At 44.4% G+C, this 23,883-nt stretch overlaps 1 protein-coding gene across 1 annotated transcript in view; it reads right to left on the bottom strand.

The window, feature by feature from the left end:
• Positions 1 to 936: 936 nt before the first annotated feature.
• The window catches only part of lmtk2 (lemur tyrosine kinase 2), a 36,601-nt gene continuing 13,654 nt past the window's right edge, over positions 937 to 23,883 (bottom strand). Inside the window, exons 2-14 of the mRNA XM_054750529.2 lie at positions 16,840 to 16,973; positions 16,560 to 16,713; positions 16,046 to 16,122; positions 15,823 to 15,944; positions 15,364 to 15,451; positions 10,181 to 10,311; positions 7,592 to 7,676; positions 6,797 to 6,918; positions 5,503 to 5,652; positions 2,563 to 5,413; positions 2,382 to 2,493; positions 2,076 to 2,310; positions 937 to 1,250 (exon numbers count right to left, since the gene is read on the bottom strand). Coding sequence (XP_054606504.2) covers positions 1,226 to 1,250; positions 2,076 to 2,310; positions 2,382 to 2,493; positions 2,563 to 5,413; positions 5,503 to 5,652; positions 6,797 to 6,918; positions 7,592 to 7,676; positions 10,181 to 10,311; positions 15,364 to 15,451; positions 15,823 to 15,944; positions 16,046 to 16,122; positions 16,560 to 16,713; positions 16,840 to 16,973 — 4,286 coding nt within the window. The 3' untranslated portion in view covers positions 937 to 1,225. The remainder of the gene's footprint in view (positions 1,251 to 2,075; positions 2,311 to 2,381; positions 2,494 to 2,562; positions 5,414 to 5,502; positions 5,653 to 6,796; positions 6,919 to 7,591; positions 7,677 to 10,180; positions 10,312 to 15,363; positions 15,452 to 15,822; positions 15,945 to 16,045; positions 16,123 to 16,559; positions 16,714 to 16,839; positions 16,974 to 23,883) is intronic.

The following is a 23,883-nucleotide window of genomic DNA, read 5'->3' as shown; positions in this document are numbered from 1 at the left end:
TTTAGCCATTTTTGTTGGACAGAAGTAGACGGATCACAAACCAACTCTGATTTATAGACATGAAATGCTCTAATGACACCGGATAGGATTTTTTAGGCTGGTGAAATTTTCAGGTGAAAACTAAGTTTGAATGATTTTGTTGTAGTGAGTTCTCACCCGTCTGCACCAAAGCACGGATCATCCTACAAACTCTAAACTCATCCGCCAAAGTTCATTGCACGTTTACAAACACCCGGACATGCTGGCATTTTAAAAAATTAAACCTCCCTAATTATTTTCCCCGTCATTTCACCAAGTTCATAGTTTTGTGTAGTGGTATTAAATGGAGGGAAGGAGCTGTCTTTGCAGCATCAGCGGGCACCGTGATCAGATCCAGCGACAAATCAGAGACAACACCAGACTTCCTGCACGTTTCACACAAAAACACAGCTTTCCAAAATTCTTAAACCAACAAGAAGTTGTTTTTTTCCCCATAACTGTTTTACAGTTGGACCATAAATTATTACACCTGACGTTCTTCACAGAGAAGTCTCAAAAATACGCCTCAGCTTCAGCGTAGAAGTTCCTTTCAACCATGAAGGAGAATACAGCCCCTGCAGGCCGCCGGCGTCCACATTTACAACCTTTAGCCTCAAACACCGCTACAGAAGGACTCCACGTGAGGGTCCTCTTCAGGTAGGAGATCGCTTCAACTCAACAGGAAATGACAAAAACAACAAATCCTTCCCAAAAGATTAAAAAAGGCAACCACTGAAATAATCGCACAAGAAGAAGGAGCAAACTAACGAGTGATAAATACTAAGCTTTACCTTCCTGCTGAGATCAAAGAGCTTATTCCTGCTTGTTGTAGTGATTACCTTTACCAGTCCACTGGGATGTGTAGTGATTTTCCCCCCTTTTTTTGTGAAGCAAAAGTTCTGGTAAAAGAGTGCACTTAAAAAAAGAACACACCTGGAATGAGCATATATTCAGAAGCTACTTCCATTTTTACTGGTATTATTTTCCTTATTGGTTCTTCCAAACTGCGATTGCACTGAACTGAACTGAAATCACACACAGGTGGAGCTGGAGAGGGGGTGTGGCTCAGACCAGGACCAGAACGGACACTCAGCTCAGCTGAGCAGAGCTGTGCCTGAGAGGAGAACGCCACACGATCCGTCTACTCAGCCGCTCCCGCGGAGGCCGGGTTTAGCTCCGTTATTCAGTAGTGTCACAATAACACGGACTAGTCTCTCTCTCCGTCTTCGCTGCTTCCTAGAGAGGACAGAAGAAAGGTATAAAAGTTTAGTAAATCTGGCATTTTATAAAGACAAACGTGTCTCGACTGGATCAGTAGCTTTTTCAGCTGCAACAGAGCAGGAGCTGCCGTGTGTGTGTGTGTGTGTGTGTGTGTGTGGGTGTGTGTGTGTGTGTGTGTGTGTGTGTGTGTGTGTGTGACAACAGCTGTCTGAGCAATCATTACATTTTAATAAGCAACATTAAAGACCAAGTTCACTTGATTCTCAACACAGTGGTCTCTAGTATAAATCGACTCCTCGTGAGTCGATCTCTGTGGGAAAAACGCTCTGGCGCTCCTGTTTCAGGAAGTAGAAGTTAGACAGAAGAATGAGGAGAAGAAAACAGCAGGATCTTCTTAATAATCTTGCCTCTGATTGGCTAACAGCAACACGACTCTACCACTGACTTGTAACGTTGATGTTTTATCTCCACAAAGAACACAAGCCTGGAGGAGTTCTGCCATGTGGTGGAGTTGGTAATGCTAACTGTTAGCTCCTACTAGCAGAGGCATCCTCTGCTGTTTCCTGGATGCTAAACCAATTGCAGCCTTCCCCGTCGCGAACCACGATGGGCGAGTCCATGACTGCTAACTTTCAACATGACGTGTCATTGTCACTAGTTTTCCCGTCTATTGTCCATCAGCGGCTAACAAATAATGAAACAGAGGTAGAAGACTATTTTAGCCTATATGTGAAACTCAGAGTGACCCCGTTATATTTAAAAAATAACAAGCAAAAAAACGATGTCCCAGTGAACTTGCTCTTTAAGGAATAAGGACATTAAATGAATGTGAGGACTTGCCTCCTTGTTCGATGTCGGAGTCGGTCAGATGTGTGAGGGAGAAGCTGGCGATGCTTGCTGGTGAGATGGAGAAGCGGGAGTAGGTTGAGGAGCTGCTCCAGCTGGGCTCCAGCCCTCGGCTGACCGCCGGCGTTGTGGAGGAAATCACCTTAGAGACGGGGACTTGCTCCGTCTTGGGCCGGAAAGCGGGTGAAGGGGAGGTGAAGTCATCGTCCCACTCAAACCCACCACCTGAGAGAGGAGTAATAAACACATTAAGATGTGTAACGTCTCCATGTGGGGCAGCTGTGTTTTTGGTTTACCTTCTTCGTCTGTTGAGCTTTCAGAGTTAGCGAAGCGGTTCAGATAGCTGGAAGAAGAAACGGGGCTGCTGGAGCCTGAGGAGTGGTCTCCTAGTTCCTTAGTAGGAGTCTCCTAAATCACAGAGCATAATTAAAACAGCACTTCAACAGGTGCAGGTGTATGCCTCTCATGAGTCATTACCTGGTCAAACAGGTAGACGGTGACATCATCAAAGAAAGACACAGCTCTTCTAGAGTTCTCGGCAGAAATGGTGGTGGGTGATGCTCTGGTGTTCAGGGTGGTGGGTTTCAGCAAGCTCTTCAGGTTCTTTGAGCTGCTGTCGTCAGACACGATGATCGGCACTGTGTGCTCGTTTTCATCCTCGCTTTCTGAACTGGAGCTGTGCAGCTGGTACGCCCGCACGTCGTCGTCCGAGTCATCGCTGTTCTCGTCCTCCTCATCAGCATCCACGCCATCTTCTAGTCCGGCTAGACCGGGACCGTCCCGCCTGCCCAGGTACCGCCCCTCCACATCGGGCTCTTTGATTTTATGCCCGTCGCTGGCATAAGTCCTGGTTAGTTTGGGATGAACGGCGCCCCCTGGTGTTGGCACTGATGAAGCAGCAGCAGACGAGGTTTCTGGATCTCCTGATGAACTCAAATGATCAGAAAATGCATCTTTGAGGAGGTCTGGCATATGTACCTCCCATACCTCCCTCTGACGTTCCGCCTCTAGAGGAACGTTCTCTGCATGCATGTAGGACGTTTGTCCAAGCTTGGAAAATAAAGCATCAACATATTTTTCATTGGAAGCTTCCAGAGCCGTTTCTCTAGAGTTCCTCAGCCACGTGTCTTCTACGGCCTTCACCGTTGTTGATTCTTCAGACTTCTTCTCCATGTCTGATTCATTGTCAGAAAAGTAGGCGGAGTCTCGATAACTGCTACTTGTGGGATTTTCCTCTGCAGGAGCTACAGGGTCTGGCTGCTGATCCTCACTGGGAGAATCTGGCAAACCCTCTACTTCAGAGATGACGATCCTTGGGGGAACCAAATTTGTCAAAGCTGTCAGATCTTCCGAGTCTTCTTCTTTGGTGATGCTGATGCCATTTTTTACAGGGGAGCCGTCCTCTACAGTTGGCAGGGAGTTCCACTCTGGAGACTCGAGGTTCTCCGTCTCGTACCCACTGTCAGAGATTTTATACGGAGGCAGAAGCTTGTGTTGAGATGTGGGAGCGTTCAGCTCCTCTCCCTGCTCTCCGAGTTGATGTATGTCAAGAGAGTCCAAAGAGTCCGGGGTTTCTGCTGCATTTTCTAAAGCTGGGACAGCTGCGGACGCGCTGTCCTCCAACAAACTGTCCTGACTGATCTGATCCAGAGATGGCCCAGAGACCAGGAGTGAGGACCTCAACGGAGAGTGTCCGTTGGTGTCCATGAAGGACTCCTCCTGATCAGAGAGGTTGGTTTCTAGATCCAGATCGGCATCCTCAATCAGCTCACTCAGCAGATCGTTACTCGTCAGGTCTTCGTTCTGCCCGTTTTCCAACGACAATCCCGGATCTGCCAGGTTCTCGAACATTTTATCTCCTAGGACCTTGGAGGCTTCCAGGTCCTCTTCAAGGTTGGGAATGTTGGCATGTGTGCACAGTGAGTCTGTTATGGCACTGTCAGACCGCGTGGGGGTGTGGCCGTCCGTTTCGCCGCCGACGAGCTCAAACCTCTCTGAGGTAGAATCAAAGCCCGAGTCGACACACCTGTCGGAGGAAGGCAGCAGACTTTCGGTGGAAGAACCATTTCTAACTGGCAGCTGGCTGCTCGTGTTGTCGTCAGAGACCACTGTAATAGAAGGCAACAGAAGTTCATTTTGCCCCAAGTTGGTGCTCCGAGGGTCTAAAAGTTCCTGTGTTGAGAATGTGCTACTGGCTGCGGGTTTAAAGGATGCATCGGATGTGTTTAAGCTGCCTAAAGTTTCTAGATTGTCCCAAGACCTCATTTTGAACGCTTCCTCTGGTTCGTGGACTAATCCCGGTAAAAGAAAATTCTGCTGAGAACTCAAGAAGCTGGAGCCTTGTTTCATCAGGTTCTGGTCTCTCAGAAACATAAAGTTATCGGTCAGCCTCTTCACACTGCTGTCCTCCCCCTCCAACAAACCCGGCAGGGGAGGGGGAACCTCTAAAAAAGTGTCCACATAGCTCCGACTTGGATTCAGTTGTTCATGGAAAGGATTCCCGCCATGCTCCGGAAGCTCTATGAAGTTCTGCCCCCAGGAAGGAGAGTCCTCTCGTTTTGCGCCGTCTTCGGTGAAAATGTTGGGGTGGTATGGACTGTCATTCTCAAGCGACGACCAGATGTGGCTATCGGGAAGATAGGAGTCCTTTGAGTCGATGCTTTGGTGGAAGAAGTCGGCGTCTGTGCTGGACTCATCCAGACGGGCATCCTGAAGAACCACAAACTCTTTCTGGTTTGAATTAAAGTCCATGTCTTGCCCTTCGTTGTCATACTGGCCCAAAGCACTGCCCCCTTGTTCCTCCAGCTGTATGTAATATTCATTCCCACTGGGTGACTTCTGTGGATCAAACACTGGTACGATCCCAGGAATTCCTGAAGGAGTGTTCCCACTTCCTGCGCCCGCTGCCCCGGTTAAAGGATCAGGGAAATGAGCCTGGATGTCTTCCCTGGAAGCAGGAAAGAACATGCTGTGGTAGTTAAGTGTTGTGTCCACGCCCGAGCCTCCGTGGTTTCCTTCGTAGTGCTCTTGCTTGGCTGCCTCCCAGACGTACTCAAAACTTAAACCTTTGCTCGTTTCAGTGATGGTTAGAACTTCGTCTAGCTCTTGTCGCAGGGCGTCATCAGCAAACTGCTCCAGTATTGGGAAAGAGGAATGGCTAACAGTCTGCCGTGTGGATGTGTTCGGCTTCAGCGCGTCCCATCGTTGATCAAAGTCCTCCTCTATGTCCTTTTGGCCTTGCATGCGTAGATAGATGAGCAAACGGTGGACTTCCTCTGCCGTGGCCCTCTTGTCTGGAGACAGCCAACAGAACTGCAGGACCTCAAACCTGCAGTCACACACACAAACACACCTCCTCCAGACATAATCTACCAGCACTGGTGACACAAAATAAGATCATCGGTTTCAAAGACTCACCATCTATCAGAATGAGGAAGCTCGAGCTGTGGCTTGAACAGCTTGACCTGCTGCTCCTTGATGACATGGTTCAGGACCTCCCGGTCAGACAGGTGGGGGTAAGGCTGAGCAGCATTCTCAAACAGCTCCCACAATGTGACCCCTAAGGCCCTACAAGCAAACACGGAAGCAACAGCTGCTGAGGTCAAGTGCAGAAGACTTAAACGCTACGGAAACAACCCCGCTACTCGTATCCCGACGCACGACACCACGACAGAAACGAGGAAAATGCAAGTAGAAAAACACTTATTATAAACTTTAGAGTTTTTATTTACTTTGCAAACATTTTAAATCAAACTATTGATGGGGGTTATCAGGTTTTTATGAGGCTTGAACTGGTGAGTGGAGCAAAACCATTTACAGCCCCCAGAGTGATCTTGTGCCGTCCACGTTTACACGGTTAGTTTGTCTCTCCAGTGTTCTGTTGATGCAGATCGACACTAGAGACAGACCAATATCTGGGGCCCATATGTACCGTTTTTATATACATCTGCATTAGTAGAGCCGATTTAAAGTCAGGCACTTCTGTAGACAGCCCGGTGCTGCTGCAGGATTTTATATAAAAGTGAACACACATTGCTTAAAAACATGTTTAATAAACACCCTAAAACATTGCTGTCAGCTGACCTTTCGTCTTATTTGTACATTTAATACTTGGTTATTTTATTAATCTGCTTGATTAACTGATTTATTTTTTTATTTCAATACTGAGCAGTTGGTGGAGTTCAAAAAACAGATTCGTTACAGAAAACGTGAGCATCAACTGTTACTGGTGACGTTTTAGCTGCGGCACCGCGGCTTATCAAGACCAGCACATCACTATAAAATAACTAACAGTTCTTTAATAAAATAAAAATGTAATTTTAGTCCTCGTGGAGCATAAACCCTCCCTTTTCCTCACTGACGACTAAAGTCGTGGTTTTAAATACAACTGCCTGCTGCCATTATTGTGTTTTTTCAACGAGCTTGTGCACCTTGAGAGTGAACATCACACCTCTAAAGGTTCTAGAAACAGTTAATGACCTGTATTTAATACAGTACATTATAGGGTTCTACAACCCCCCAAGGCCCTATACAACACCATCGGTCATTCGCACACACCCACATTCACACACAAAGTAGCAGTTGTCCTGGGGCGCACTGACAGCGGCGAGGCTGCAGAGCACTGGCGCCACCAGTCCCTCCGACCACCACCAGAGTATGCATTTGCATTCGATCCAGGATAAACCCTGGTAAGCTGATGCTGTAGACCTACCACACGTTGCCGGCCTTGTTCTGCTCCAGAGCGACGACTCCCCCGTGACGCTCCCCCACCAGCTCAGGAGCCAACCACCGGAGAGGAGCAAACACATCATCCTCTGTGATGATGTAATCCTCCTACAGGAACAGGAGTCAATTATTTAAGATGCTATAAAGTTGTCTAAAGGAACACCGTCTAAATACGAAGCACACTCCAACATCGCCTCCAGTTCTTACAGAAACAGATCCACTGGGTGACCTTCTCTTATGAGTATTTCAGTCAAACAGCTTATCTGACAGCTCAGCAGTTTTCTAGGAATGCAGCAAACCCATGGGCTCAGGACGTACACAGGAAATCACGTTACAGAGAGGACAATGGGAATCCATCAGTAACGTTTGTTGAAAGGAAACGATTTAGCCTCTGATGGAATGATCTGGTTAACATTAGCCTTAAGAGGTGTGTCAGCTTTGAAAGTGGAGCAAAAGTTTGTTAGACAGATGGCATAAACAAAGCCAGAGAAGGAAAACACAAATAATCTTTTTACCAATTGTGGTGACTAATAAAACGTCAACGTATCTTTGGAAACCAACACCAGGCTCTGACCTACGACATCAGAGCTCCTGCTGGCTTTAGCATCACGTATCGCACCAAGATGCAGGTTTTACCCTTTTTCTTCCTCTGAACGTTTTTCAGAGCTGCAGGCAAGCCGAGCTGCTCACATCTCAAACGTGTGACTGAATCGTGTCCTGGACGTAATACATGTAATATAAGCTCAGATGAAATTTAAATAACATCGATCTTTGTTCTTACTTTGTATCTGTAGGGTCCGATACCATAGTCTCCCACTTTGACTGTAAGGTCAGTAGTCAGGTAGCAGTTCCTCAGAGCCAAATCACTACAAAAATAAACAAATAAATAAAACATTAGCAAAGGTCACGATTACCAAAGTTCTCAGGTAGATATGCGATGCTTTAACCCTTCCGTGTTTTAAACCTGCACATTTGTATGAATGAGGCACATTAGGATGTAAATCACTAGTGAGAGTCAGACAAAGATGGGGGTGTCCAAGGACCACTAATGATGAAAGCATCAACAGGAAATCAGTACAAGAGCCTTGACATTTCCTCCTGCTCATCCCGTTGCAACAACACCCAGACGGGCTATTCCAGACTCGTACGCACAACAACAGGATGTGGTTTCGGGAGGGGTGGGGGCGCATTGTGCAGCTTTTGCGGTTCTGCCGGTAGAGGGCGCAACACGCTCCAAGGCATTAAACGGACATATGGCGGTTCATTCATTCAGGAGGCAGGCTCTGGGTTCTCCTTGGCCCTGCAGAACTGAGTCCTTTTTAAAGCACCCAATGACAAACACTGCTGACACTACTATCCTTGTGAGAGTGTGAGTGTGAGTGCACAGTGGATCAACTACTGTCAGACCCTCTGGAACCTCTGTATGACAGATGAAGTTGTATTTTAAACCCTCCTGTCCTCGGCTGCTGGCTGACGTTAGAACATCCAGCTCAACACCAGCAGGGACGCTGGTTCTGGATAAAATACACGAGCAAATGAAACAGAGCAGCACTCCTGAAGTGATGAGGAGGAAACGAGTGCAGCTGTTTTCTGATTCGGCGTGAGGGTGCTGATAACCACCAGCTAATCAAATGTTTGTTCTTCCTACAAACGAACCTCAGAGAAAAGGAGTTTGGTTGAGGGAGACCAGCCCGTCTGAACCAACAGGACACTAAAACAGCAACACACACCACGTGTGTTTTCATGTTCAGGTCAACTTGTGCATAGCCGCAGGAGAAACCAAGCCGGTCCTGGCTATGCCACATGCAGCAGAAACAAACAGAAAAGTTTTGCTTTTAACACGATTTAAACAAAAATATGTTCTATTTAAAAAGAGTGATTAGTAAAAGCTGCCAGAAATATTTTAAAACTTAGGAAAACGCAGCTGTTTTCTAAGGGTAATACACTTTGGTTCTGGAAGAGCTGACTCTAGCCGTTAGCTTATCAATCTCCATCAAAATAAAGCTTTCTCCTAACAGAGATGGAGAGAGATAAAAGTTAAAAGACGCTAATAAATCCTGATGAACCTACATCACTATGGTGCTAGTGTTGCTCCTGATCAGTGCCACGGAGGCTTGGCTGAAATTCATTTCTCTAACTAGGCCGATATCAGGGTTCGATAAATCTGATCTTTGCCCAATCACACTTCAGATAACACTCTTCAGCTCCACCGCTCCAGCCTAATATGGTCACTTCTGGTTGTAAAGGGACCAAGGTGGTGACGGACGAATGCTAAAGTCAAGGTTTCAAATGGCAGCTCACAAACCAGAGGGTGACATCATGCAGGAACCATTCTTCTCGTGATAAAAAAGCCTAAACAACATTATTTCAATCAAAATAAAGCTTAGAAAACAACAAAAACAGATTTTAACTGAAGAGTTAAACTGGCTCTGGGAGGCGGTTTAGCCTGGGCTACACTCACAGGGGGTCTCCGTCTCTGCACCAAAGCCAGCCTCCTGCAGCTTTAGCAGCATGTGAAAACATCCTCAATCACAAAGTTTCACCGTTTCGTTCTGTTTGGGGGAGGGGGGATAAATCGATCAAATAATTGTTTTTCTGGGGCTATAAAAAACAAGTCCAGAGAGTGAAGATTGCAGCACTCTTCGAACTGTAACAAGGATTAAAACAACGCCCAATATGAGGATATCCGTTTACACGCAAAGAGCAGAATCATCATATCCCTCTGGCAGAAGACAGCTGACACTGTGGCAATGCATGGGAGCTGTGTAATTGGAACCCTTGGAGCTTATTCTGAGCATGCAGAATAGAGCTGATGAGCCGAGCGTCGTATGTTACCCACATGCGCCGAGCCCCCAACACCGCCTGCTATTGCGCCCGTTGGCCGGGTGCCAGAGATCCGGTCCTGGCCGGGGTAAAAATGAAGATGAGGCGCAGCTTCGCTGCTGCACGCCCCTTTTTTGGAGAACACTGGCACTCCTGAGACTGGTTGGACAGGCAGCATGTGAGAAAAACCAACAGTTGACCCACGTCTTCATAATCATTTCATACAACGTTTATGACTGTGTACTCAGCTCGTGACAGGTACACAGCTTGACAATTTATTTGTTTATCATGCAGAGTGGCTAGCCTTCATCAGGACAGGAGGATCCATTTTCATAGCTGTCATTATGATAATGGAGATTATATCATTTAATTAATTATAAAACATCCCCTCAACTTTTTAAATAAACCCTAAAGTTTGCTTTCTACTAAAAGACAACACTCTCCTGTCTGGTGTCATTGGCAGGGTAAGCATTTCTGCACACATTGCTTAGCACCGTAGATCCAAACTCCGTGTGCTTAATTGTGTGTAGCAGCTCTGAAGCGCTACCTGTGCAGGAAGTTGTGTTTATGAAGTTGTGTGACGCCGGCAGCGATTTCACAGGCCATCCTCTGCAGCTGCAGCAAATCAGCGCTCCTGAACGTCCAGTCCTGCTGAGACAGAAAACTCCGCAAATCCCCCTGCAAGCACACAGACCCACACAATTAGCTCAGCGACGTCAGATCAATCATTCGCTTTATTATTTCCTCAGAGCGCATCTTAAAATGCAGTGCGATGAAAGAGCCACACGGGGGCAGCACTCCCCCCTCCTCTCCTCTCATCAGTGTAGAACAGCCAAATAAGGGTGACACCATTGCGTCACTGAGATTTATAAATAAGAGTCAGGCTCAGATCAGGATGAGACGCCGTTACTGGTGTTTTTTAAGGATTAAACCCTCAATGACATTAAAAACAGACGCCTGCACCATGCTGTGGTTCAGCAGAGCAGCGTGACGACAGAGCAGCGAGGAGTCAATCACGTGGCGTACAAATAGTTAACCTCTGGTCGGTAAGCCAGAGAGACTGTAAATATGTGTTTCGACACGATCTCAGCTGTGAGCTGCTGCTCGTCACATGTGTGGCTGTCATTCAGTGAAATCTATCAGACTTCCCCGTCTGCTTGTATAATGCAGAACCTCCAGGGTTGGTCACAGATTAAAGCACTTTCAAAGTCTGTCCCACACCTAACTATGGTGATGATTTACACATTTATGAGTCGTGCACTTACAGCAGAGGAGTTCTGATCCACTCTGCTTCACAGAATTGCTTTAATGTAACACAAAATAGTTATTAAACTTTAAGCTAGAGTTTTAACATTGATCTCAGTGATTGCCGAGTTGGAAACTTGACCAGTTTGACATTTGACACCACTCTGCAGCCCTCTGCTGGCCAGATGCTGCACCTAACAATTCTGTGGGTGGGTATGTGTCCTATTGGGGCGCTCTTTACCTGCTTTACAGCTGTTATGCTAGCAGTTAGCTCTGTCAGTTCACCAATCGTCAATAAAAAGCACAAAGAGAAGTAAAAGAAGTTATGGCATAAAGGTGGAGCCTGGAAGTAAAGGTAAGAGTAATATATTTAGAGGCGAAGCAAAGAGTAAAAAGGGAAGTGAACATCTGCACGGTCTACACTAGTGGAGGGCGCTAAAAGGAGGCTACTAAATCACAAGCTGATGGTGACCTGGCTTTGTTGCTTCTGGACTTGTAATATTTTTGTTCAACAATGTGGATCTTTTTACTTGGTGGTTTATTTTAGCATTAGCTTGTTGTTTTAGCTCGTTGTTAGTGCTAGCTACTCCAGTGTTGTTTACAACAGTCATAATTCCACTTTCAACTAGTCCATTACTTTAATTCAGCTACAATAGAGGGCTTTTCGGCATAAACAGCCTATTTAAGGTCAAAGGTCAGACATCCTCCAGGATTGTCTACTTGAGCAAAATTCATGGTTCTACCAGTTACAAGTGGTCCAGTCTCTGAAGCAGCCAAGCAGCCCAGAACATCACACTAACCACCACCATGCCTGACTGTTGCCATGATGTTCCTTTAGAGCCGCGTTTGTTTTACACCAGAGGTAACGGGACACAAACCTTCCAAAAGTCACACTTTTGCTTAACCAGTTTTTACCAAAAGTTTGCGGAAACATCAAAAGATTTTTGTTAAATGTGAGACAGGTTTTTGTCCTCTTTTGGGTCAGCAGAGATTTGGGAACTCCCTCATGATGTCATTCTGGATTTAGTAAAGCACCATCAATGCTACTGTAGAAAACCCATTTCTGTATAATTTTCTAGCATTGTTAAACATTTAAGTGCTTTCAAAACATTTCCTTTGATTCTCTTAATGTTCCAAAAAAGAAACATTTTGCTTGAAGCTGCTTTTTAAGTCAAAGTGAGGGACTTCCTCAATCAGCTGGCAGGATGCATCAACCCTCAGGAATGACCTGTAAAGAACACGCACGCACGCACGCACGCACGCACACGCACACACACACACACACACACACACACACACACACACACACACACACACTAGTCATAGGCCTTTAGTTAATGCCAGGCCACACTAATGTAAACTGCGTGTTGGCTGCCATTTACAAAGGGTTTCCTTTTCCTTAAGCTATTTCATCTTAAGTTTTATTTGGCTTGTTTGCATGAAAACACACACACGCACGCATGCACGCACAAGGACAACTCTGGGAAACGGTCTTCACTGAAGAGCTATATTAAAGGTATGGTAAACGACACTGTGTGTATGTGTGTGTGTCTATATTTATTTGGGCATGTCTGCAGCAGGTGACTCGATCTGGATTCCAGGAAACTGCTGTTGCAAAATAAAAGTGAACTAACTAAATGAACTTATTATCAAGCTGTAAAAGAAGGAAAACTCAAATGGAAACAGGTTTGTTTTTAGTGCCGGTTCAGTCGCAGAGCAAAATAACTGTTGTCTCATTTCCATAAGGGCCAAACACGCTAAATGCTGCCAAGAATTTAACAATTACCATCGATGAAGCCGGCTCTAAGACAGATAATGATCCTGAAGTGATCCAATGTGAATTTTAATGCTCCATGTTACAGTCTGTCTGTAACCAAAGAGATAAATCCACTAATTGTTGTGGTTTAACTGTGGGACGACTTGGCTGGCTCCTGCGGGAGCGCCTGAACCAGAGAGGAGTCTGACGAAGGTTCTGGCTCCGTCCCGCTGCTGAACATTCACATAACATGTCACTAGAATGTGCAACAGCAGGCTCTCACTGGGCTGTGCCTGCTGGTGACAACCTGCGAACGTCATTTATGAGGGAGCTTCCACGATGTTTGCAAACGTTTGCTAAAGATCTGATGTTCCTGGAGCGAGTCTCAGGGCCTTGCTCCCATGTCGCTGGAACTCTTAACATGTCTGAAAACTTTGCACAGAACAAAACTGTCTCAGGACCTGTCGAGAAATCTGCCACGTTGTAATTAGCAGTCGGTCATATTTGGCCAAACTGTAGTAACAGTCAGTAAAGAAAAGATAAAGTGCAGAGATAGCCCGATATTGAGGGAGGGGGGGGATTTGTTTTAGTCACGTGTTAGTGATTGTAATCATCTCAGAAGCGTAAATGAGTGTGCTGTGTGTAGATAATAACGTAAATTCAACTTTAATCATTTTCATTCTATACAAAATCTGCTGATTTTAAAAGCATTTATGTCAGTACAGTATATCGGTATCGGCAAATATTGGTATTGGTCCAAAAATGTCATGTTGGCGCATCTTCACCTGATACATATTTCAGCTGATTCTCATTTATCTTAATTACTATAATTAACTATGTTTAAGATTAATTTAAAGTGACAATGTGTCTTTTTACTTTTAATCTCTGGAAATATCCGTCAAAATATTGTTGAAAATAAATAAATTGTCCAGTTGTAGAAATATATTGGCAGCTTTGTAACATATAACCATAGAAACTGGGCCTAAAGTACATAGGGCATGGGTCCAGCATCTTTGAGGGACGCCATGTTTCCTTTTGGCCAGCTCTGGGTCCCGCGCCTGTCGATGACCTCACACTAGATGATTAACGGAAGTGACGTTACCGCTTTTAAAAACATTCAGGCAATAAGAAACACAAATTTAAAAACAAAACTGCTAAACTCTTCACAAAACCAATGTGAAAGAACAGATTTGAAAAAGAGATCTAATATAGTTTGGCAGAGTGGTATTGATGTAGTATAATGATGTCATTGGCAGGCGCAAGACCCCGAGAAGATCTGGAACTTATACCACCTGAAAATTAGCATTTGCATTGCGTTCTCTCGATGGTGTTAACTGAATGACCATCAAAGTCTGAGGAGTCATGACGAGGTCGCACGTAACTTTTTTTAAACTAGCAACGGTTACGGCGACATGCAATAAAAACACTCTGAAATGTACGTACTGCCCCCTAGTGCCAGGAAACTACACAATGTCACTTTAGCATCTTCAAATGGTTGCCAACAGTAACGGCCCATTAGGAAGTTGTGTTTTATGTCACGTCACTGCAGCGGGTTTGAAAAAGTTCAAGTTAACACAAACCGAGATCCACCTACACACCCTGATGATCCTTCATCCAGAGAGGGATAACAAGCACAAACATCACTCAGTTGTGCTCCCTCACACATTATCACCAAGACCTGCTCTTCATCACGCCATTCTCCCTAATGACTTGTGGCAAGCGGCGCACCTTGACTTATTTCCATGTGCTGTCAGAGAGATTACTGGAGCTTGGCTGAGAGGGACCACAATGTCAGAACAAGTGCCAGGTCTGGGCAGCTGACACAAACCCTCAACATGATGACGCAACGTCTGAAGAAATGTACACTTCTCCTCATTAAGGAAGCCTCTCTCACCAGACTGGATAAGCCTGTGTATGTCCCTCATTAAGAGATTTTCCTTTAAAACTAAAATGAGCGGTTTATGCAGAGATGAATTAAAAGATCAGGCTGGTGTTTCCCATACTGGAGGGTTACTTTAGGAGCAGCTCAAGTTTTCTCAAGAATGCACTCAGCAGTCGCCAACAACCACAAGGTTCTGGCCATAAAAATGCACAAACACAGCAACTGGTGGAGATGACACCAGAGGAGTGTAAATGGAGCCTGTTGCTTTACTGGGTGAGGTGGGAATGTGAGAAGTCCCAGGCTTACTGTAACTATGTAACTGTGGTGAAGGAGGAGATTAGAGGGGGAGGGAGGGAGGGAATGGGAGCTCCCCTCAGTCAGCGATCGGTCTACCCTGGACAGAAAAAAAATGACTGAATCAGTGGCCACGATGGGCGTGTGGGCCACTTTAGTGTGGAGGAGGGAACAACTCTTTAGCTTTCTTAAGGGGTCTTAAGGGGTCATGGCCTACAAATATGTGAGATTATCAGGCTGGATTAGGTTTTTAGACTTTTATCAACTTCAGGATTTTAAAACACCTTCGTTGCGGCAAAACTTTTAACATAAGTTTTTACCAGGTGTTTTATAGTTGATAATGCGCTTTGTAACGTTAACCTTTTTGAGAAATCAGTTTTGCTCGTGTTTTAATACCTTTTTGTACAAATAAACCCATTTTAAACTCCTCCACCAGTTCTTATGTTCTCCCCCTCCTTCACACTTTTAACATCTCATGTCGGGGACGTAACAATGTCAGACACAAAGCAGGCAACTACACTGAAGGGGATGTCAAAGGGCCCGAGTCACTCACCATTTCACAGTATTCAAACACAAGCAGGAAGGGAATGGCCTCGACACACTGTCCCAGGCACTGGAGGAGGTTCGGGTGCTGCAGCACTCTGAAAACAAGAATTATAAATCAAAGGTTTCAGGGTCTTTCAGCTGCTGCAGGTAGAGGGAGCTGTAAACGGCATTAGATCAGATCCTCTGCCTCCAATCTCAGGTGACCACATCAAAGCACCGCACCATCGGAGACAGAGCTTTTTCCATGGCTGCTCCCCCCCGAAACACTCACCCTCAACACATCCGTGCTGCTGACTCGCTGCAAGAATTCATGAAAGTACTAAAGACTCCCCTATCCAGCCACACATTCAGCATCTTTGAGCAGTTGTTACAATTATTATTATTATTATTATTACAGTCATGTTAACCAATTCATATGCTAAAGGAGAAAAAAGAAGAAAAGTGATGAAAAGGGATGTTCATTCACCTGAATGGATCCCCTTGCTGCTGCAGAAAGTCATTCCCCTCCTTAGCACTGGCATTAGCCTTTAGCTCCTTCACCACCACTCTGGCTCCTCCTGGATCTGTGTAGATTTCACTCAAAAGGACCTGATGGTTCAAAATGAAAGACTCTTGCTGAAACCTGCTGAGTTGAACGAGATATTTTACATCTGCAGCTCCTTAGAGGAAATAAAACGTTTCAACCTTACCTGACCAAACCATCCGTTGCCAAGCTCCTGGATGTAGCTCAGACTGTGGCGTCCGACTTTGAAGCCAGCGGATGCCTCTGTGACACCAAACGGATGAACCAAATTAATGCCCCGCCCACTCACCGGCTGCATGCGTCTGATGTTTAATTGCCAGACTTGTCCTTTAGACTTTTAACCCAAATCCTTAATTTTTCTCAACACATCCAGGACTAAATGTTTATATGTTTGAATAACAAAAGAAAAAGGAAAGCCCAGCCAATGAAAACTATCTGTAGGATAAACAGTAGAACTAAGAGCTCAAGAGTCTGCTCCACACGACTGGAGGACCCAGCACTGTCTCTGGCATCTCATTAAAACGGAATTTAATGATCGTTTTGACACCATGATGTTTTAAAGACATCTTTAAACTGGAAACCAGCCTCTGCCTAATATAATCCACTACTGGTGTTTATGTTTTAATGACTTTACCAGTATTCATTTACATGGCTGAGCCTTTTAAGTGTTTTCATCTGACCTGTGATGCTGGCCAGAGGCTGGAGGTGCGGGGGTCCAGGCAGAGGGACGGGGGACACGTCCAGCGTGTACACCTCCGCTGGAGGATGGATAGAAGGCGTGTCCTCTGCTGGTGGAGTGAAGTCGATTTCATCATCAAAGTGGTCCTCAAACTCCTACAATAACAACAACGATAACTGGGATGTTTTAATCTTCAGAAACATGACTTGGTAATTCAGTAAACATCATTAAAGGAAGCCTGTATTACAGCTATTTCACGCTTCACCTGCCACAACTTTTACCTTAAAGTCGATCTCTCTCTGTTTGCAGCAGGTCACACAGTTCACCAGCACCGCCACCAGGACCACCAGCACCATCAGCGACACCACCAGGGACAGGTAAAGAGATGTAGACCAAGAGTCTGCCGTGCTTCCACCTGAAATCACAAAAAATAAAGCTGAGTCATTCAAGCGTGTGGCCGTGACGGTGAGAACACGCCTTGACAGCCATGCTGAACCAGAAACACAAACACGAGGAGTGTGAAGGCGTTTATTCTAAAGAACACAAGGTTCACTCAAAACAAACCAGAATGCTTTTATTTTACTTCTGACCATCAACCTCTACCCTCAGACATCCAGAGACAGCTGTGTAGGTGTCCACTGCACGGGCCCGGGTAGAAGCTGATGCCTCAGCAGGCGTGGGTTTTCTCAAGCAAGCATGCTGCTGGCCGAGCAAATCAGGTGTCAGCCCTGACGACGGAGGTTTCAGCTCGTTCTCTAATGCACACCTCCATCACACTCCGGGCTATTTCCTTTTAGCAAACCAGTGTTACAACGACACACAAAATGGGTCTGTGTATTTAAAATATGCTGCACATTATTCATTACTTTTCTCACTAACCTCACTTTTGTGTGTGTGTGTGTGTGTGTGTGTGTGTGTGTGTGTGTGTGTGTGTGTGTGTGTGTGTGTGTGTGTGTTCGGCCATCTTGTTTGCTAAATGTCACCGCTCATCCAGAGCTATTCATTTGAAAATTGTGACTGCTGGACAGTCCAAGAGCATTAAAGTCACTCATCCCTCCCAGCTCAACTCATTCCTTAGAAATATCTATTTTTATCTAGCTAAAGACCAGCTGTGTGTGTTTGGTTTGGTTTTATATTCCATGACTACAAAAAACAGTAAATGTAATCTTAGTCCTCTGCAGCTCATCTCCAGTGAGTGTGTGTGTGTGTGTGTATGCACTAATCTGCCACCTGTGTTTATTCTCTCTCTGACTTTAGCTTAGTCATTAGCATCCTACCTGCTAGAAAGAACAACATGTACAAATCTTATGCTGCTAATGAAGCTGACCTGGTTTGATTCCTGTTGTTTGAGTATCAGTTATTTCATTAATCACTTCTCCATCTCTGACTGGATTTTAATTGAAATAATCTATGTGGATCCGAACGGTTGGTTTCCGGTTAAGCAGCTATTAACCATTAAGAGGCATCAATAGTAGGGATGTCCCGATACAACTTTTTCACTTCCGATACGATACCGATACTGCAGACTTCTGTATTGACCGATACCAATATCAATCCAATATGACATCAGCACAAATCAAACAGACTTTAACCTATATTGTACAGGTGCTGGCCAGTAAATTAGAATATCATCAAAAGGTTGAAAATATTTCAGTAATTCCATTCAAAACGTGAAACTTGTACATTATATTCATGCAATGCACACAGACCAATGTATTTCCAATGTTCATTACATTTAAATTTGATATTCATAAGTGACAACTAATGAAAACTCCAAATTTGGTATCTCAAAAAATTAGAATATTCTGAAAAGGCTGAATATAGAAGACACCTGCTGCCACTCTAATCAGCTGATTTACTCAAAACACCTGCAAAGGCCTTTAAAAGGTCCCTCAGTCTTGTTTTGAAGGCACCACAATCATGGGGAAGACTTCTGACTTAACAGCTGTCCAAAAGACAATCATTGACACCTTGCACAAGGAGGGCAAGACACAAAAGGTGATTGCTAAAGAAGCTGGCTGTTCGCAGAGCTCTGTGTCCAAGCACATTAACAGACAGGCGAAGGGACGGAAAAAATGTGGTAGAAAAAAGTGTACAAGCTCTAGGGATAACCGCACCCTGCAGAGAATTGTGACGACAAACCCATTCAAAAATGTGGGGGAGATCCACAAAGAGTGGACTGCAGCTGGAGTCAGCGCTTCAAGAACCACCACGAGGAGACTCATGAAAGACATGGGATTCAGGTGTCGCATTCCGTGTGTCAAGCCACTCTTGAACATGAAACAGCGCAAGAAGCGTCTCGCCTGGGCCAAGGATAAAAAGGACTGGACTGATGCTGAGTGGTCCAAAGTTATGTTTTCTGATGAAAGCAAGTTCTGCATTTCCTTTGGAAATCAAGGACCCAGAGTCTGGAGGAAGAGCGGAGAAGCACAGAATCCACGTTGCATGAGGTCCAGTGTAAAGTTTCCACCGTCAGTGATGGTGTGGGGTGCCATGTCATCTGCCGGTGTTGGCCCACTCTGTTTCCTGAGGTCCAGGGTCAATGCAGCCGTCTACCAGGAAGTTTTAGAGCACTTCATGCTTCCTGCTGCTGACCAACTTTATGGGGATGCAGACTTCACCTTTCAACAGGACTTGGCACCTGCACACAGTGCCAAAACCACCAGCACCTGGTTCAAGGACCATGGTATCCCTGTCCTTGATTGGCCAGCAAACTCGCCTGACCTTAACCCCATAGAAAATCTATGGGGTATTGTGAAGCGGAGGATGCAATACGCTAGACCCAACAATGCAGAGGAGCTGAAGACGACTATCAGAGCAACCTGGGCTCTCATAACACCTGAGCAGTGCCACAGACTGATCGAGTCCATGCCACGCCGCATTACTGCAGTTATTGAGGCAAAAGGAGCCCCGACTAAGTATTGAGTGCTATACATGCACATTCTTTTCATGTTCATTCTTTTCAGTTGGCCAACATTAGAGAAACAAACATTTTTTCATTGGCCTTTAGAATATTCTAATTTTCTGAGATACCAGATTTGATGTTTTCATTGGTTGTCACCTATAAATATCAAAATTAAACGTAATAAACATCGGAAATACATTGGTCTGTGTGCATTGCATGAATATAATGTACAAGTTTCACGTTTTGAATGGAATTACTGAAATATTTTCAACCTTTTGATGATATTCTAATTTACTGGCCAGCACCTGTATGTATGAAAGGCTTGATCAAGTGATAATACTCAAACGGAGAACAAGAGCCAAGTGAGTGCCTACATCTAAATAGGATAGATTATCCAGAGTTATCTCTGTAGTTATGCTGCTATAGGCTTAGACTGCTGGAGGACACACTGACCACTTTTCACACTCTACTGCTTTCTTCTACAGTCTACTCTTTAACTGTACTATTTTGTGCAATTTCAGCTGTTAACTTTATTTTCTCTGTAAGTGTTTTTCTCCCCAGAAGAAGCTACAACGACGTTCTGCTGAGCTGTGGTGGCCTCATGGAGGGGGCCATCGACTAGCACACTGCTGCTAACCACTTAAACATTCTCTCTCGCCTGATAATAACTTTTTGGCTTCCTTGACTTTTGATGTGCTAATACTAGTTTATCAGTTTAATTATAGATCCATTAGGATAAATACAATAAAGTTTATCTTTCACCAAATACAATATTTACTAAGACATCACAATATAACTATAGACACATTACTTGTCTGTGTGTGTGTGTGTGGTGTGCGTGCGTGCGTGCATGCGTGTGTGTGTGTGTGTGTGTGTGTGTGTGTGTGTGTGTGTGTGTGTGTGTGTGTGTGTGTCTGCTCTGTCTTCTCCATCCCCAGTGAGTCGTGGAGGATGGCTGCTTATTCTGAGCCAGGATTCTCTGGAGGTTTCTTCCTGTTAAAAGGGAGTTTTCCTCTCCACTGTCGCTGCATGCTTGCTTAGTATGAGGATTGCTGTATAGTCACTGACACTAGTCAGTGACTTGATGCAATTTGCTGGGTTCCTTATATAGGAAACATTATTTCTGATTGGCTTAATGACCTGTGAATTGGAATGTTTATTATGTGAAGTGCCTTGAGACGACTCTTGTCGTGATTTGACGCTATATAAATAAACTTGAATTGAATTGAAGTGAGTGTGAAAAAAAAAATTATTTTTTTAACCACTGGTTGCAAAAATGTGAACCTTAACGGACTGCTTAAATCGGAGATTTTTAATGCAGTCCGATTTAATCCAATACACTGTTTTTGGGCAGATATCGAATTACTTCTGATATTGATATCGGAACGGGACATCCCTAATCAATAACTGGTTAAATAAAATTTGGAAAACGTGCATCCCCAATATATATATATATATATATATATATATATATATATATATATATATATATATATATATATATATATATATATATGTGTGTGTGTGTGTGTGTGTGTGTGTGTGTGTGTGTGTGTGTGTGTGTGTGTGTGTGTGTGTGTGTGTGTGAGGCTTTATTCAGTTTCTGAACATTGAAGGTCCAAACCAACAGTTTGGCAAGTCTACTTGAGGCTTACGTCATCATTTTAAATTAGTCCTGGTAATACCGTACACTTTGGTAAAATGTGGAAGAAGCTAGACGGTATTAAATTTGTATACCACCCAAGTCTAACACATATATTATACAATAAATAACACATTTATAAAATTTGGGGACATTTGTTATGAAGCATAGCAACCATCAGCTAGGCAGCATCGTGTAAACTGTCAAAACAATTAGCTAGACTAGTTTTCATGTCATTTTTGTCATGCACACAAAAAACTGTTTGACATGAAAACAAACGAGTGGAGCCACTAGGTCTAGAGCTGCAACAGATTGTTAGCCCTTCACTCTGATGCCTGGGATACAGCAGGTCCCCTGCAGGAGGACACCATCAGCTGCTATGTAAACACTTCTCATCTGAAACCATCACAGCCACTCTTTTGGAACTCCGTTGCATCTTTTTTGATTTCCATTTATCACATCACATAAGAATATTTATTTACAGATTAGCTCCCTCCATTCAGCATGGGAGCGCTGGGTCCCACAAAACCTCCTTAGCAAGGGTTTGTAGACTCTGGAGAACATATCCAGATTGAACCCTCCTCTCACAATCTGATTACACCTGTGGAAAAAGCAAACAAGTCCACAGAGATTTAATCCAAACCCATAAGGCCTGCTGCATCTTGTCCTTTATGCACAGAGGAGGCTCAGGAATGTGTCAGTGTGGATTTACACGCATGGAGACCATTTCAGACTGAATAAACAAAAGGACTTCTTACAAAACACATCTGCAATACGTCTGCAGAGTCAAGAGACCATGTAACACAAGGGAAGGGACAATGTGGAGGTAGCAAGTCCCACCCCCACTTCATACAACCTGCTCACCCAGTTGACTGTGTCTACCCGGTTACCTGGCTCAGAGGTGCAACAGTGGTGGGTCAGTTCCAACTCTCTTTTCTGTCTCGGTTGTTTCACAAATTACAAAAGAATTTAGAAAAGGGTAATCTAAGGCTAGACCGATATATATATTGGGCTGATATTTACCATTGGGAATGGCCAATATACCACTGTTGTAAAGTCGATTTAAAATCAGGCACATCTGCTCTAAAATATTATTTTCAACTAGGATAGGGAGCCTAAGTCACGCCCATCTACTTCCACATCATGGGTCCCCGTAAGAACAAAAAAATGAATGCAAGTCAATGGGGCTAAAAACGCTATTTTCCAATTCCGCTTGTTTTGTACCATGGATTTCACATTAGGGCTGCAACTAACGACTATTTTAATAGTCGACTAGTCACCGACTATTGAAACGATTAGTCGACTAATCGGATAATTATTAAATTTTTCTTAAATTTTGCATGAGATTGCTTTAATTGTGTGAAAAATGATAAACACAAGAAAGATGGTACTTCAATGGAAAATGCATATTTTATTGAACTTTGCTGCTGAAAGGCCAATTCATACTAAAAGTAAATAAAAATGCCCTGTCTAACACCAATTAGGCACAGTGCTCAGTCAGTATAGACATAAATGCATTAATAAAATAAAAATACTTTTGTCAGGCACAGTCAGGCATAACAATGAATTTCTCTTTTTTAAAAGCAAAAATACATTTAAAAAATGTACAATGTACATCCAAAACAAAACGTATTGGCTTTTGTGTTATTTAAATCTTACCGAAGTGTATCAGACTATTTCATTCAACTGTTCGATGTGCTTTCTCTTTAACCCCTCCTTTCCACCGGAGCCGTGACGGAGCCATCAGCAGCACGTTACTGCAGCAGCACGTCATAGCTGCTGATAGAAACCGCTGTGGTCAACAGAACCTTTTCCACCGGAGCCGTCAGCAGCGCGAGTCGGCCGCGTCTCAGGGGCGGCATGTTGCAGCCCTTACGCGCTGGTTCTATTTTCTACGTGCTAAACCTATGAAACAGGTCAAGTTCAACATTTTTGGGGAAGGAAAGACAGGAAATCGGACATGGAAACAGAGCAAAGCTTCCCGAGATTTTCAGAATAAAGAAACGTACTGCCTTCCGGTTGCTTTACTTTAAAAAAAAGTTACTAACTGTGCGGCCCCGTGAGAAGTTATCACCTAGCTAGCGGTCTCCTTTGTTTATCAGGTCTGTATTGGCGATTATAAAATGGACAGAACATAAAACACAAACCTTTTGGAGCCATGTTGTAGTTTTCTCCTGCTTGTTGTTGTGTTTACTGACAAAGTCACTCGTGTGACTTCGTGCTCTGTCGGTGACAGCTGCTCCCCTACTGCTTCCTACGCGTCTCTGGTGGGAAGGGCCAAGCAGTAGCTTACGCGAGCAAGACGTGCTGCTGCAGTAACGTGCTGCTGACGGCTCCAGTAGAAAGGAGGGATAAGTGTTCATTCATCAGCGAGGTGCTGCCGTGATACGCAAGGAGTGCTTTGCAATTAATGCAGGTAATCTTTTTATTCGCCGAATCCTGGACAGAATGCTCCCAAACTTTAGATGTTTTTGTACGCGTAGCTGCTGTGTCGGATGCCGCCATTTCTGTTAGTTGACCCTCAGCAGAGAAGCTATTGTGCATGTACGACTCGGCAGAGATCGTAATGATGTGAGATGCCTCACTCGGTCGGAAAAAACACGTCTGGCGACAACGTCGACAATGAAATTCATTGTCGACTATTTCTATTGTAGCGTCATGAAGGGACTGTTTTCTGACCTAAAGGTCCCCTTTCCTCAGGAAGAACTAATCTCCTTCAGATATGCTCAAGGCCTTTTGATGCTTCTGCATCTAAATTGTTTTAACTAGCTATTTGCC

Source organism: Nothobranchius furzeri, chromosome 12, assembly GCF_043380555.1.
Source record: "Nothobranchius furzeri strain GRZ-AD chromosome 12, NfurGRZ-RIMD1, whole genome shotgun sequence".
Lineage (NCBI taxonomy): Eukaryota > Metazoa > Chordata > Actinopteri > Cyprinodontiformes > Nothobranchiidae > Nothobranchius > Nothobranchius furzeri.
This window is presented reverse-complemented; position numbering and strand designations above follow the sequence as displayed.